Consider the following 17,160-nt stretch of genomic DNA (forward strand, 5'->3'; position numbering starts at 1 on the left):
CACAACAGACATACTGACCTCAGAGTCTCCAGTCTACAGTTTGGACTCTCCAGTCCAGCACACAGAACCTTCATTCCTGAATCCTTCAGGTTCCTGTTGTAGCTCAGGTCCAGGAGTCTCAGGTGGGAGGGGTTGGACTTCAGTGCTGAGGCCAGAGAAGAACAGCTGACCTTTGACAAACTGCAACTCTCCAATCTGAATGAAAAATAAAATATGTAGATCAAATCATCACCACTGATGTGACTTAAGCTTAATGAAATATTTGTTGAAGATAGATGCAGCTGCTATTGTGTTAATATTAGCGGCGGAAGATCTTTGAGCTTGATCCTCATCAAGTTTCTTATATGAAGATTGAAAAATAGATTTATAAACGATAGAACTAATGTCCATCACAAACGCTATGACTTGTCTCACCTTCTTCTTATTGTAATAATAACACTGAGTCCTTTCTCTTCTCCAGCTCTTTGTTGAAATCCTCAACGGAAACTTCAAACATTTGAGCTAATTACAGACAAAAAACCTACAACAGCCAAACTGACCTCAGAGTCTCCAGTCTACAGTTTGGACTCTCCAGTCCAGCACACAGAACCTTCTCTGCTGAATACTGCAGGTTGTTCTCACTCAGGTCCAGTTCTGTCAGGTGGGAGGGGGTGGACTTTAGAGCTGAGGCCACAACTTCACAGTGAGTCTCAGAGAGTCGACAGGAACGTAGTCTATGATTAGAGAAAACTCTTGTTAGAATAATAATCTGATTCAAATAGTGGTAAAAATACAAAATGGAGCACATGATGGTGCAACATGATGATGTGATGGTTCAGCTCATGTTCTCTCACTCAGTCCTGCAGACCTGATTTGGTCGGCCCTTTTTTTTCAAATTGATTTCATTGATTTTATAAAAATTGAACAAAACATATGGCGCATTTCCACTAGCGTGCTTCGGCTCGGCTCGGCTCGGCTCTGCGCGCTATTTGCGTGTTTCCACTAGCACGCAGTACCTGCAACCAGGTACACTTTTGGTATCACCTCAGCCCTGGTTCCAAGCGAGCCGAAGCGTTACTAAAACGTGACATCAGCCGACTGCCTTCCACTGATAGGCCTATTTCACGACTTCCGGGTTTAGGTACTTCCGGTTTCCGTTACAGGGTAAAACTACTTCCGGTCACGGAAGCGCAATGGCTGAATCCAAAAATAAAAGCTTCTGCTGCGTAATATAATACATCCATGTGCGTACCTCAGTGTACAAATTCTAGACAAAAACAGCCGTACTTGCATTTCCATGAGTTGCCGAAAGAAAGACCTGAGAAAGAAGTGGGTTTTGGCTACTGCTAAAAAAAAAGAAACAGCATAGACCAGCAGCATTTCCATGCTGGTTTTTCTAGCAGGGTAGGCTATACGAAGAGATGATGGAAAATAGTTTGTTTAGGCAAGGCAAGGCAAGGCAAGGCAATTTTATTTGTATAGCCCGTTTTTACAAACAGTTTGTCTCAAAGGGCTTTACATGGCATCGTAACAACATCCTCTGTCCTTAGACCCTCACATCGACTGAGGAAAAACTCCATGGAAACCCTTTTAACAGGGAAAAATCGGAGAAACCTCAGGGTGAGCAACAGAGGAGGGATCCCTCACCCAGGACGGACAGACGTGCAATAGATGTTGTTACAGACAAGAAAACAGTTTACAGTTTGTCACAGAATGTTCGAAATATGGAAATGTTAGCAGGAGTTGATGAAGGCAGTCTCTGGTGAGGGGAGGGGGCGGGGGGGCAGGGGGAGCCGGTCAGCTCGATGGGAGGACTGGGTGGCAGACTGGTCCATGGGAAGGAAGGGGAGGCCGGTCTAACAGCAGGGGAAGGGGAGGGAGGGGGGCGGTTTAGCTTGCTTTTGAACGGCAAAATATTAAAACTAAACCGTAGGCTACACTGGTTTACAACCGTTACTGAATTACTGTATATTAATGTCAGTTCTCCAACAAAATCTTCTTGCTTCAAGGTTTTATTTGTCACTGTCCAAATGGAAGATTAGCAGCTAATCATTAGCCTACTGTAATAATGCCATACATAAAACATATTAAGCGGCAATATGTATTTAATCATCAAAGATGTTCACTCAAACCCACATTATTTGAAACAACCTTCAAACCACACACAGCCAGTACCACTACTAAGCATAAAGTCCGCTAGCTTAATGCTAACTGAGCATAACGTCCGCTAGCTTAATGCTAACGACGGGCTAACAAATTAGCATCGCTATCGCCGTTCAGCAGCAACTGACAGTGATAGCAGTAAAGCTGCTAAAAGTTTTAATATTCTTTAATGCGAGAACATCGCCGTTAAATCCGCAGCCTGTTGTCAGTTTATCCAGATATTGCCTGTTAGGAAATGTGCTTGTTTTGGGAGAAATGCAGAGGGAGCAGCGACCGGGGGCTAGTAGGCAGATGCTCGTAGGCTACATCCAGGTAACTTTATCCACAGGTTTTTAGAGGTTTACCGCTGACTGGTTAAACTTTTTTCAGGAGATTAATGTTAGTCTCACTGATGAAATCTTTTGTGGCGGTCGTATTAGTTTGTTTGAATGAAAAGTGTAGCCACTCTGTCAATCGCTCTAGCTGCAGCTGACCGGACCGGATGTTGATTTACCCTGTATGACGTCACTTCCGAATCTCGTGAAATAGGCCTATTGGCCGATGAGTGTCGTCACTGGAAGCGTAACCACGCGACGACCGACAACAGAAATGTTCCTGCTGAAGCCTGTTATTACCATGGATGTATTATATTGGTTATTACCAGAGAATTTCTAATATTGAGACTGGCTCTGTTATTACGTGGCTTTATTAAGTTTTAATATTTTTTCATGCGAGAAAGTTACTGTTTAGATCCCCAATGTGCGGTTAGTTTATCCAAACGACGGCTGTTTAGAAGTTTGCCCCGATGTTTTTCGGAGAAGTGAAGCTCCAGGACCGCGACATCATAGAGGCAGCAGCCCGGCTCCTGACGTGCTCCGCCGGCCAGCCTACGGTCGTCACCCCGAGGAGAAAACGACCGCTAATTAACTTACCCGATGGCTTTTAGAGGTTTACCACCGGCTGGTTAAACTCTTTTTAGGGGATAAATGTTGGTCTCATTGATGAAATCTAACAATTGTGGCTGTAGCAGAAGTTTGTTTGTGGTTAGACAGAAGAGCAGCACTGCCTTGGGGTCTGTACGCACAGAAAATACCACATTTACATCAATAAATAAATGTTTTACAATGAACCAGGCCGATCTCAGAGCTGGCAAGACTCTCCGGTAAGGTATATTGAACGGTTAAATGCCGTTAACGGGACGAGAGCAGTCAAAACGGCGGTTTAAAGCTAGCTACAGCGAGGGTAGGTTCACTTCCTGTTTACAAAGTAAAAGCACCAATTCTATCGTAATGGCTTTCCATATGATAAAAGGCAACGGGTATTTTAGTTTGTGAAAATAACCGGAAGTGCGTTGCTCACTACGGCTAGCTTTAGTGATGCCGACTTCGTCGAAACAAAATTGTAAACAGCTGGTATTTTGTCAGATTTTCAACACGTTGGGGATCTAAACGACTACTTTCTCGCCTGAAAATGTTTCAAATGTTGCTAAAGTTATTACAGAGTTTAGAGCGTTGCTCAGCGCAGTGTAAATGACGTCACGGCGGCACTAGTGATACTCAGTTGTAATGGAAACACAACCAAACCGAGCCGTGCCGAGCCGAGCCGTATCGAGCTGAGCCGTGCTAGTGGAAATGCGCCAATAGACAGCATGCCTCATACTCTCAGAACTCTACACACAAATCCAAAAACACACACACAATGGGCAAAACCCTTAACTTCTCCTTCAAAATGAAACTTTACATTCAAAACAATATTATTTATTCTCAAAATGCTATTTTAGTCTCAAATGACACCCACAAACCATCATATGAATAGACATTTATAAGAACCAGTTGAACACTGATGTGCTCAGTGTAAAACACTATGATGAATGGAAAACACTTCTACTCCATTCATCATAATGACTTAGGTTTTTTTTTTACTGTAACTACAGACAGTACATAAATGTGTTGTACAATTTTCAAACATTGTTTTGATACTCAGAACACTCAAATGCACCTTAACAAATGAAATGCGTGAAGACGCAACCGAGGTGGTCGTGTGACTATGCAGCCATGCTGATCTGACCACAAAAGAAAAAAAAAGAGTTGCTCGGGGTCAGCTGGTTTACGGCTGAACATAATTTTGACAAGATGAGATTACTGTAACATGTAGCTCACATAGTAGAGCAGCACTCTTTGTAGTCAAAGACTTTGTTCTAGTCTAGGTTCGAATCCCTCATAAACATGCAATTTTGGTGATCAATGCATTTTCTTTTGTCATCATCATTATGATCACTGCTATATAGTATATGTGTGTGTGTGTGTGTGTGTGTGTGTGTGTGTGTGTTTGTGTTGTGTGGCCTCTCTGTTTGGTTTCTCTCTTTTTGGTGTCAGTCCATCACTGCCTGTTATGCTGCCCTTTTTTGCTAAAGCTCTGATTGCTGATTGTAAAACTGTGTGACAGGTGTTTATGTGGGTCAGTGTGCATAGTAGGGAAACTAACTTTAGAATTTTGAATAACAGTGTGTTACTCGTGAAAACAAGAGATTTTCTTCATGAAAATTGTGCCAAATGCAGAGAATTGTGTGTAGTGTTTTGAAAAAAGTGTGTTATAGAACTGCAAATTGAGTGTAAAGCAGGAATTGTGCTTGTAGTTTAGCAGATTTGGTCAAGGGAGTTGGTGCATGAGTTAGATGTTGAGGCCATTGTGTCTCAAGTACCAAAAATTGTGTGTAAACAATCGAGAAAAACTGTAATTTATTGTCTTAGTTGTCACTGTAAGTTTTGTTCTTTGACAATATCTGAATTTGTTCATTGCTGTTTTATATTTCTGTTTATTACACGGCTCTATTGAATGCTGCTCTCTGATTGGTCCATCGCTGTGTTCTGCGTTATTTCTGTATAATGACCATCGTCAAGTTTAACAGGCCGTTGCTAGGGACGCCGCTCTGATCAGAGGAGCATAGAAAAGAGAAATGATGCAGGATATTTACCTTTTACCGTCATTAAACAGCTTGGGACTAATAGTGATGTTAGATAAAAGACTGGTAACTTGTTACAAGGAGAGTGGAGACTCCTTCCACATCGTGGCTGGAAACCAAACCTGCGATCAGAGCCTCTGACCCGGTGTCACAGCTCCTCTCGTCTCGGTGGCACCGCGGCTCCGCGACACAAACGCACCCCATAAACAGGAAAGTTAATCTCTTGTTTATGACAGATACGACTACACACAATACACACATCGTAACACGTGTATGGTAATCCATCGATCCACTGATTGATTATCAAAGGCTTCAAATGCACCGGGAGGAGGCTCGGCAAAACAGCGGCCGTGACCAGTCTTGCAGTTCCGCTAAATGATGCTTTATAAATCGATGAAAGTCGTATTTTGATCAGCATTATGTTTCAAATGAATTACCTCACTTGGAAACCGTGTAAAGCTGTGTTCACACCAAACGCGATGAACGCGATTTTTTCGCGCGACAAATGAGAATCCGTCACGCTATCACTCGTGTTTTGACGCGTGACCGTTTTGTGTAAATTCGCGTCATCGCGTCCCCCCTCCCCTCTACTGTCAATCCAGCTAACAGGACGGATGTAAAAATGTGTTGAGACACATGAAGTGCACTCATTTTACGGTAGGCTTGACAATGGACGAGGTGAAGCTGATCCTTGACGTCCTGGTCCTGGTGTAGCAGGTAAAAAAAACTCCACTCAGCCCCGTTTACGTATGGCGTCGCGGCCGTTGTACGGTACTTCAGACTGACTGTTGCTCAGTTTGAGGATTTGCTTGCTAGGGTTGGTGCCAGGATCTCCAGGCAGGACACCAACTAAAGTTACAGGCTCTTCATTTCAGCTGCAGACGCCTGTCCATCTGTCTCCGGTGAGTAGCAGTCGGTAGCAGTGTATTGTTGTGTCAGAATCTCAACGCTGATAGGCTGTCGCGTCACGGTGTCACGCGCTGTCGCCGCAAAAGTTCAATATTTTCAACTCGCGCGCTGACGCGATTTTCGCGGCATCGCGTCCATCGCGTGACGCGTCGCCCCGCGCGATTTCGCGTCTAATCGCGTCTGTGCATTGACTTTACATGTAATCTTGACGCGCGACAACGCAGCATCGCGTTTGGTGTGAACACCCCTTAATACGGTGCGTTCACACCAAACGCGATGGACGCAATGCCATCGCCTGTAACGCGAGTATCGCGTCGCTTGACACATTTGTCACATTTGTCACAATTTTCACCATCGCTTCATCGCGCTATGATGCAACCCACCTCCCGCTATTTTCTTTCTCTTGTCAACAATGGCTGAGAAATATTAATAAATATAAATACATGTGAAATATTAACAAGGAGGAAGCTGTAGGTCCTCTGACCCTCTGCAGGCATTATCTTTTTTATTACCATCGCGGTAAAAGTACGAGATCGTGTCATAAAGCTCCGGGAAACGGCCATGGATGTATATTATTGATCTGAGGAAAACACACACAGCCCCGTTTTTCTTTTCTTTCTTTTTTACACAGCCACAGGTTCTCTGAAGGAGGGTCTGGTGAGTGAGACTACAGCCACAGTGATCTTCTCCACCATGTTTTGAAATGTGTGTCTGCAGCTGTGTCGGTGACGTGGTTGAATATCAACACTGATTGGATGTCGCGGCACAGCGTCACGCGATGTCACTTGAAAAGTTCAAATTTTTCAACTTCAAGCGATGGACGTGATGATGTGATGGCCGCGATGGACGCATCATCGCTTCATCGCGTCGCTCGTATCGCCCGAAACGCGCCGCCCGACGCGCCATCGCGTGTCATCGCGCCATTTACATTGACTTTTAATGGAAAGTTGTGGCGTTCATCGCGTCCATCGCGTTTGGTGTGAACGCACCGATAAGCGGGATAATGTATAGTTGGTCGGGTGTTATGGAGAAAACCCATTCCATACATGTTCCATACAACCTGTTTATTTCTCCGTAACAACCTCCAAACTATAGCTACATTATCCCTTACGTAGGCTATTTGATTACGTTCATGTGCTGATTATTTAACAAATAAAAGGTTACTCAGCAGCAGTTACTCAGTACTGGAGTAGTTTTTTCACCAAGTACTTTCTTACTCTCACTCAAGTAAATATTTGGATGACTACTTTTTACTTTTACTTGAGTTATATTATTATAAAGGTAACCTTACTCGAGTAAAAATTTTAGCTACTCTACCCACCTCTGGTCCTGGTCTCAGGAAACTAAAACTACACACATTCAACTGAACACAAACCTGTGGACAAACCCCACCCACCCACATCTGATGTGATGCTTCAGACCAGTCAGTCTTTATCTGAGTCAAACACTCTGACTTTAAGATCAGATTCAGATCATCTCTGTGAACAAAATGAAGACTGGTCTAACACTACAGAGCAGTCTAACATGTGTTTGTGACAGCGCCCCCTGAAGGTTGAAGTGAAGTAAACAGACATTATTGATGAGGACTGAGTGAAATGAGCTGAAAGTGAAGAATCATTGTCAGTGAGAGAGAAGAACAAGATCTACAACAGTAACAGTCAGTGAACTGACCTCAGAGTCTCCAGTCTACAGTCTGGACTCTCCAGAAAACCACTCAGATCCTTCACTCCTGAATCCTGCAGCTTGTTCCAGCCCAGGTCCAGGTGTCTCAGGTGGGAGGGGTTGGACTTCAGAGCTGAGCCCAGAGAAGAACAGCTGATCTCTGACAACCTGCAGTTCTCCAATCTGAATAAAGAATAAAAGCAGTGAGTTGAGGACAAAGCTCCTTGTTGACAGCGTTCAGTGTCTCATCATCTGTTCAGAGCTGAAGAAGCTTCAGAAAGAACAAGTTTAGAAAATCAAAGTCCAACAGCTGAAGCAACAAGAAGCAGGTTAAACAGTCACATAGAGAGAAAACAGCTCATTAATATTCATGAGAAGCTGCTGCTGCTTCAACACAGACGCAGTGACTCCACCTCTTCACCTGTCAGCTCCACCTGTGGCTCCATACATACAAACTCATGTTGAGCAGCCACATTGATCAGAGATTTACTGACCATGCTCAAGTTTTCAAAGACAACAAACATGTGAAGCTGAACTCTGTTGCCATGACAACAAACATGTGAGGCTGAACTCTGTTGCCATGACAACAAACATGTGATAGAAACACATGTTGAATGAAGCAGCTGATGAAGCTCAGAGACAGAAAAACCTGCTGACTGACTTCACACATTGAACCTGCTCCAACTTCTTCAAAGAGATGAAACCAGCACACACAACTTGTTATTATGGGATGTTGGGCTGCAGGCAAAAAAATCTGTTCTCCCATTAAAATCACTTTTCACTTGAATAATCCAGTATGGACTCATAATGGCTGAGGTTGATGTTTAACACTCCTGTGTCTGACACAACCAGATGTGTTCAGGTGAGTTCAGGTGTAGAGCTGCTGGTGTCACCTGAACAAAGAGCCAACTGGTTTTTATTCTACACATGATGAAATAAAATAAAATAAATGAATGAATGATGAACATTAATGTTTGTATCAATGCAGCAGGTCAGAGGAACAATTTACAGCTTCAGTTCTCTGAGAATCTCATTCATATCCAAACAAATAGAAACTGTCAGTGAAATATCTCTGACTGAATCAAATCCAGTGGAGTCAGGACCCTGTGGATCCAAACTGAATCCATCCAGCAGATCCATGGCAACAGCAGCTCTAATGACACGTTGGCTTTGAATATTTCACTACAAACTTCACAGAGTCTCAGGAAAGAGGAGGAGCCACCAGCTATTGATTATAGATCAGTTATTACATGTGTTTCTGTAGTGGAGGTGAAATGTGAAGAGAAACAGAGACTGGACTAAAACCAGAGAAGAAGAAAACAGACGTCACCATGACGACCCTCAGTGTGGATCAGTCTAATATCAGCCTCATGTCTGCAGCTCAGTGTCAACACAACTTTCACATCACATTCATCTGAGCACAGAAATAAAACAGAGTCTGACCCCAGAGTCTCCAGTCTACAGTCTGGACTCTCCAGAAAACCACTCAGATCCTTCAGGTCTGAATCCTGCAGCTTGTTGTTGCCCAGGTACAGGTGTCTCAGGTGGGAGGGGTTGGACTTCAGAGCTGAGACCAGAGAAGAACAGCTGATCTCTGACAAGCTGCAGTTCTCCAATCTGAATAAAGAATAAAAGAAGTACAACATTAATTCTTGGTCCTGGTCAGAGGTGGGTAGAAACATGCTACATTTACTCTGTTACATTTACTTGGGTAAGTTATTGGATAAAATGTACTTGTAAGAGTAGTTTTAATGCAGCATACTTTTTACTTTTATTTCAAAGGAGGTTAAATGGAAAGCAACTGGACTTAGTTTTTTGTCTAGGAAGACGTTTCACCTTCATCCAAGAGGCTTCATCAGTTCATGTAGCATCTGACCAGGCTGGGACTGGTCCAACTATCTGGTGTGGAGACTCACTATGGACAAATAACTAAGTCCAGTTGCTTTCCATTTAACCTCTTTGAGATACTATGACCTGCACAAATGAGAATATGCACCGGCTTTTTATTTGTACTTCAGTACAATTGTAAAGAAGAAACTGTACTTTTACTCCGTTACATTGAGCTACATTCTGCTTGCTACTCGCTACTTTCTATCGATCTACTGCGCGATCTGTTTGTTTAGGGTCACACACACACACACACACACACACACATTGGGTCTCATTCATTAAACGTGAGCAGCATGGATTTGCGTGTAAACCCTGAGCAGCGCAAATTTACGTGGATTTCCGCATTCATCAATCTTTTAGTAGTGCTGATTTTTTTGTAGCTACTCACAAAATCTACACCTGCTCCGGACTGTGTGTAGCGCTTGTGTAAATGTAGGAATGCAAATAAATACTGCTTGTCACTGTTGAAAATTACAATTTTAATCCGTATTACTCTCTCTCATGTTCAAAATACGCTTACGCCTTTGAAACACGTAATTTAAACATGACAAACAATTACAAATATTTGGAGAGAGAGACGTTTTAGGGATCGGACACGCACAAACACGTCAAGGCTCCATCTAATGATGATAATAATCTGACATAAAACCGGAAAAAAGTTTTTTGTGTTGCTACAGTACACGCTCGGTGGGCGCACACTTCACCCTGCGCAGCAGCGCAGTCGACACCGGTTTGGATGGAGCTGTGACAGACGGCTGGTGCTTCTGTAACAATATAACCTGCCTATATAACTTCATGTGTTGATACAACCATGCTCCTCTACAGCTGAGGCTGTGAAGAGCCTCCTCCTCCCGTCGCTGCTGTAACTCTGTAGTTGTGTGTATATATATGTGACAGTTGAGGTTCCTGTCACCATGCCTCCAATTGATCATGTGCCCTGGCTACTTGGCCAAGGGGATGTCCCTTTGGGTGACTGGCAAGCGCGCGTGACTATTACCCGGGAGGTGTGGGTTCAATCCCCGCCCGGGCCCTCTTCACCTTGCCACATATATTTTTTTTTTCATGTTTCATATCGAACTATTCTGGCTTTACTTCTTAAATGGTTCTTTAATCAACCAAGGATAGGCCTACTTAATTCACTAAATCTGTTTCTTCCCTCCAGCCTTTGACCTGTCCCAGTCACACCACCACTCAAAGAAGAGAATTAAATATTTTTTCTGGACTCCACTTCACCCAAAATGACTTCGATCCGTGATCTCTCTTTTTTCTCTCTCTCCCTCTTTCCTCGTTTGCGTCATGGCCGCAGGTGAGCAGGGTGCACCTACCTCCTAATATGGTGGTCAGGATCTCCTTATATGGCTATTCATGTATGGAGATCTATGCTAATTGCTGATCACCGGGGGCGTGTTGTTAGTTTACGATGGGTTGGCATTCATGAAGTTACACACGTGTTTACGATCAAATCTGAGTTTCCCGCACGATTCATGAATCCGGAGTAGAGTTTTAGTAGAGTGAGCTTTTATGTGCAAATCTACACACAGATTTACTCACGTTTCATGAATGAGACCCAAAGAGTTTATGACAGTTCATAGACCTCTGTATTGTATTGCATATGTAAGTTATTGTGGCTGAATTTGCTTTACTTTGTTACTTTGTAAAGATTTCATTATTGACTTAGTTGTTAAGTGTTGTTCTTTGATAATATCAGCATTTGTTGCTGTTTTATATTTTTGTGTATTTGATTACGTTCATGCACTGATTATTTAACAAATTAAAAGTTACTCAGCAGCAGCAGCAGTTCCTCAGTACTGGAAAAGTACTTTCTTACTCTTACTCAAGTGAATAATTGGATGACTACTTTTTACTCTTACTTGAGTATTATTATTATAAAGTAACAATACTCTTACTTGAGTAAATGTTGTGGCTACTCTACCCACCTCTGGTCCTGGTCTCAGGAAACTAAAACTACACACATTCAACTGAACACAAACCTGTGGACAAACCCCACCCACCCACATCTGATGTGATGGCTTCAGACCAGTCAGTCTTTATCTGAGTCAAACGCTCTGACTTTAAGATCAGATTCAGATCATCTCTGAAGAGTCATTGTCAGTGAGAGAGAAGAACAACTGGAAACATGAGACAACAACTATTTCAAACGTCCTTCATTCATGACATCAAAGTCAGTGATTCAAGTTCTGAGTGAAGATCAATCAGGTTCAGTTGTGGATCAAAGATCTCAGATCTACAACAGTAACAGTCAGTGAACTGACCTCAGAGTCTCCAGTCTACAGTCTGGACTCTCCAGAAAACCACTCAGATCATTCACTGCTGAATCCTGCAGGTTGTTGTAGCTCAGGTCCAGGTTTCTCAGGTGGGAGGGGTTGGACTTCAGAGCTGAGGCCAGAGAAGAACAGCTGATCTCTGACAAACTGCAGTGCTCCAATCTGAATAAAGAATAAAAGCAGTGAGTTGAGGACAAAGCTCCTTGTTGACAGCGTTCAGTGTCTCATCATCTGTTCAGAGCTGAAGAAGCTTCACAAAGAACAAGTTTAGAAAATCAAAGTCAAACAGCTGCAGCAACAGGAAGCAGGTTAAACAGTTACATAGAGAGAAAACAGCTCATTAATATTCATGAGAAGCTGCTGCTGCTTCAACACAGACGCAGTGACTCCACCTCTTCACCTGTCAGCTCCACCTGTGGCTCCATCCATACAAACTCATGTTGTGCAGCCACATTGATCAGAGATTTACTGACGATGCTCAAGACAACAAACATGTGAGGCTGAACTCTGTTACCATGACAACAAACATGTGATAGAAACACATGTTGAATGAAGCAGCTGATGAAGCTCAGAGACAGAAAAACCTGCTGACTGACTTCACACATTGAACCTGCTCCAACTTCTTCAAAGAGATGAAACCAGCACACACAACTTGTTATTATGGGATGTTGGGCTGGAGGGAAAAAATCTGTTCACCCATTAAAATCACTTTTCACTTGAATAATCCAGTATGGACTCATAAAAGCTGAGGTTGATGTTTAACACTCCTGTGCAGGGCTGTACAGTGCGACATATATGTATACGTGCACGTGGGGAGGACGAGAGGGGAGGGGAGGGGGGTTCAGAGCCCAAACGAGACTGTGGCAGGACACCTCTGCCTCTGTTTCACTTTATGTTGCTGGTAACTAATGTGGTTGTAAATGTTGTAGGCTAAAGTTAAATTATTTTGTATGCACTAATTCAAGGGGCAGAGTTTTAAGAGACATTTTAGCTTTTATATTTTTTAAGATATATTTTTTGTAAGAACCACAATTAATATAGATATTTCAGTGAATAACTAATTGTTCTTAGCATTTGTTAAATAACTTTCTTTGCCCAATAAATTAAAATCATGTTGGAACTATTAATGTCTCCTCCCTTGCAGCCAGATTCTCACCTACTTTTAACCTCAGACTGTCACAATGATGTAGCTATCAGATGTCAGACTGCCTCATTCTTTCAGTTTTAACTGAAGACATAATTGATTTTCCCAATGATCAACGTATACCGAACCGAACCAAAAACCGTGACCACAAAACCGTGAACCGAACTGAACCGTGGATTTTGTGAATCGTTCCACCCCTAGTATGTCACGCCTGTTTTGTAAAAGTGAGTTGTTTAAAGTGATGCTTAAGTCACTTTAAACAACGATGTTTAAAGTGATGTTTAAAGATGCTTCTTCTGTATCTGAAAACATTTCGAGTTCTTATTCTATAATTGTATTACATTATGTATATGAATTACACTTGCTGATGTTACTGTGTAAGTGATGAGCTGCATTAATTGTCCTCTGAAGAGATGACGGGCATTTTTAGGGTGTGCTACAACTCTCTGGTCCTGTGCTAAAAAAATGTCAGCCTCTGTAGCACTAGTGCTATGTGCTGAAAAAGTTAACGTACAGCCCTGCTGTGTCTGACACAACCAGATGTGTTCAGGTGAGTTCAGGTGTAGAGCTGCTGGTGTCACCTGAACAAAGAGCCAACTGGTTTTTATTCTACACATGATGAAATAAAATATAATGAATGAATGATGAACATTAATGTTTGTAATAATGCAGCAGGTCAGAGGAACAATTTACAGCTTCAGTTCTCTGAGAATCTCATTCATATCCAAACAAATAGAAACTGTCAGTGAAATATCTCTGACTGAATCAAATCCAATGGAGTCAGGACCCTGTGGATCCAGACTGAATCCATTCAGCAGATCCATGGCAACACCAGCTCTAATGACATGTTGGCTTTGAATATTTCACTACAAACATCACAGAGCCTCAGGAAAGAGGAGGAGCCACCAGCTATTGATTATAGATCAGTGATTGTCTGACACATTACATGTGTTTCTGTAGTGGAGGTGAAATGTGAAGAGGAACAGAGACTGGACTAAAACCAGAGAAGAAGAAAACAGACATCACCATGACGACCCTCAGTGTGGATCAGTCTAATATCAGCCTCATGTCTGCAGCTCAGTGTCAACACAACTTTCACATCACATTCATCTGAGCACAGAAATAAAACAGAGTCTGACCCCAGAGTCTCCAGTCTACAGTCTGGACTCTCCAGAAAACCACTCAGATCCTTCAGGTCTGAATCCTGCAGGTTGTTGTTGCCCAGGTCCAGTTCTCTCAGGTGGGAGGGGTTGGACTTCAGAGCTGAGACCAGAGAAGAACAGCTGATCTCTGACAAACTGCAGTTCTCCAATCTGAATAAAGAATAAAAGAAGTACAACATTAATTCTTGGTCCTGGTCAGAGGTGGGTAGAAACATGCTACATTTACTCTGTTACATTTACTTGGGTAAGTTATTGGATAAAATGTACTTGTAAGAGTAGTTTTAATGCAGTGTACTTTTTACTTTTACTTCAGTACAATTGTAAAGAAGAAACGGTACTTTTACTCCGTTACATTGAGCTACATTCTGCTTGCTACTCGCTACTTTCTATCGATCCAATGCGCAATCTGTTTGTTTAGGGTAACACACACACACACACACACACACACACACACACACACACAAAGAGTTTATGACAGTTCATAGACCTCAGTATGCATATGTAAGTTATTGTGGCTGACTTTGCTTTACTTTGTTACTTTGTAAAGATTTCATTTCTTGTCTCGGTTGTTAAGTGTTGTTCTTTGACAATATCTGAATTTGTTCTTTGCTGTTTTATATTTTTGTGTAGTTGCTTACGTTCATGCGCTGATTATTTAATAAATAAAAGGTTACTCAGCAGCAGTTACTCAGTACTGGAGAAGTATTTTCACCAAGTATTTTCTTACTCTTACTCAAGTAAATATTTGGATGACTACTTTTTACTTTTACTTGAGTAATATTATTATGAAGTAACAATACTCTTACTTGAGTAAAATTTTTGGCTACTCTCTACCCACCTCTGGTCCTGGTCTCAGGAAACTAAAACTACACAAATTCAACTGAACACAAACCTGTGGACAAACCCCACCCACCCACATCTGATGTGATGGCTTCAGACCAGTCAGTCTTTATCTGAGTCAAACGCTCTGACTTTAAGATCAGATTCAGATCATCTCTGTGAACCAAATGAAGACTGGTCTAACACTACAGAGCAGTCTAACATGTGTTTGTTACTGCACCACTCCAATCTGAATAAAGAATAAAAGCAGTGAGTTGAGGACAAAGCTCCTTGTTGACACCGTTCAGTGTCTCATCATCTGTTCAGAGCTGAAGAAGCTTCAGAAAGAACAATAATTGGAAAATTAAAGTCCAACAGCTGAAGCAACAGGAAGCAGGTTAAACAGTTACATGGAGAGAAAACAGCTCATTAATATTCATGAGAAGCTGCTGCTGCTTCAACACAGACGCAGTGACTCCGCCTCTTCACCTGTCAGCTCCACCTGTGGCTCCATCCAGACAAACTCATGTTGAGCAGCCACATTGATCAGAGAGGTATTCCAGAAAACTCAGAGAAGTGAATCCTGAGATGAGGGAAACTCTGGGTTTTTTTGTTCCAGATTGAGAGGTAACTGAAACTCTGGCTCAGTCACCATGGTAACTGACTCAGTGAGCCTAACCTGCTCTCTGGCAGGTTTAGGCTACTTGAAGAAAACCTGAGTCACACATCGGAAATCAGGCTACACGTGACCGCTGACGTTCTCTCAGATCTGAATTATCCTCTTCCTTTTTATCACTTTGCAGGTTAATCAATCACCTTGCAGCAGCCAGAAAAAGAGAAATAACTCACATTTTATTTGTCTTTGTATGTTACCATGGCAACATACTCTGTGAACCTAACCTGCTCACTGGCAGGTTTTCTTAAACTAATCCTGAGTTTCTACTCTTTATCTCTTTTTCTGAAGCTTGCAGACTAAAAGCAGCGGCTGAGGATTATTATGAATATTTGGTCATTCCTCGATGAGTATTTGTTTGATCGTTCCCGTTTTTCTGCACTGTCAGTTTATCTGAACAGCCGTCACATCGTGGACACACGCAGTTCAGAGCAAATTGTACTTTTTTCTTTAGGTAGGTTATCAGTCTATCAATAGACCCCTTCGCAGCCTACATCACTGTGATGTCAAGACGTTCACTGGAGGCAAAACAACTGACCCAGCATCTGTTTAAACAGGCGTCTACTGTGTACCGGACAGGTTTTAAATTCATTTTGAACAAATGTTATGCTCAGCAAACATGGAAAATATATAATAGGTTCTGTTTAAAAGAGTAAGAGTAGAAGGAAAGAGTCGGATCCAGAGCAGCATTCATTTACAAGCACCGATTAAACTTCTTGTAAATAAATGTGTACTCCGCCCACAGACTGTAATGTTATACAGGACTGAAGCAGCTTAGAAACTGCTCAAACAGGCGATCATGGGCTTTCAGAGGTTTAGTACAAGAACTACTGTAACTGTAGCAGAAAATAGAGATAGACCCGGCCGGGCGTCTGTTTGAGACTTACTGTAGCTTTTATTTGAGAATTTACGGTACATATGACGGTCTGGAGTCAACTTTTTAAAATAACACTCACGGTCTCTGAGGGTGGGTGTACTAACATATTCACTAAAATATGACTTTTCCTCATCCATTCTTGAAAAAACAGTCCGTTAAAACATGCTAACCAGCGTTTACAAGCTACGGCGTTTCAGATGTTTTGCCTCCAGCTATGCCCCGCCCCCCCGGATGTTTACAATCTGTAAAGGGGTCTATAGGGCCTAATCAATGTAGTATGAAGAGACTCGATCCACTTACAAATTATATTTACAGCCAGACTGATACATAGCTGACACGCACAACCCTGTCATGTTATAGTGGAGACAAACTTGAACATATTCAGTAAACACATTTGGAGACAGAAGTGTAAAGACATTTAGATATTGCTTTTAAATAGAAAATATTAAATACTGGCAGGGTTGGACATCTAAAAAAATTAGTATTTAACTGAGAAGATTTAATAAAATTATTTCTACTTAAAGTCATGTGATTATGATATCAGATGTTGAATGCAGGTTAAACAACATCATAACTGCCTGTAATAAATTTATAACACACCCAAACTTTATTTTTTATAAATTTTGATTTTTAAAAAATACGAATATAAATTAGG

The 17,160-nt window shown here is 42.0% G+C and overlaps 1 protein-coding gene across 7 annotated transcripts in view; it reads right to left on the reverse strand.

Moving 5' to 3' along the window:
• Window positions 1–17,160, reverse strand: part of LOC146992569 (uncharacterized) — a 251,635-nt gene that overhangs the window by 76,869 nt on the left and 157,606 nt on the right. For 5 of the 7 annotated variants that reach the window (XM_085787863.1, XM_085787854.1, XM_085787824.1 and 2 more), the window contains 4 exons: window positions 14,113–14,286; window positions 11,818–11,991; window positions 7,664–7,837; window positions 19–195 (listed from right to left, as the gene is read on the reverse strand). In XM_085787863.1, the coding sequence (XP_085643989.1) occupies window positions 19–195; window positions 7,664–7,837; window positions 11,818–11,991; window positions 14,113–14,286 (699 nt within the window). The remainder of the gene's footprint in view (window positions 1–18; window positions 196–7,663; window positions 7,838–11,817; window positions 11,992–14,112; window positions 14,287–17,160) is intronic. The other 2 variants (XM_085787874.1, XM_085787884.1) reach the window with 1 other exon arrangement.

This window comes from Trachurus japonicus, chromosome 1 (assembly GCF_045865225.1).
Source record: "Trachurus japonicus isolate A0001 chromosome 1, Traja_1.0".
In the NCBI taxonomy this organism is placed as follows: Eukaryota; Metazoa; Chordata; class Actinopteri; order Carangiformes; family Carangidae; genus Trachurus; species Trachurus japonicus.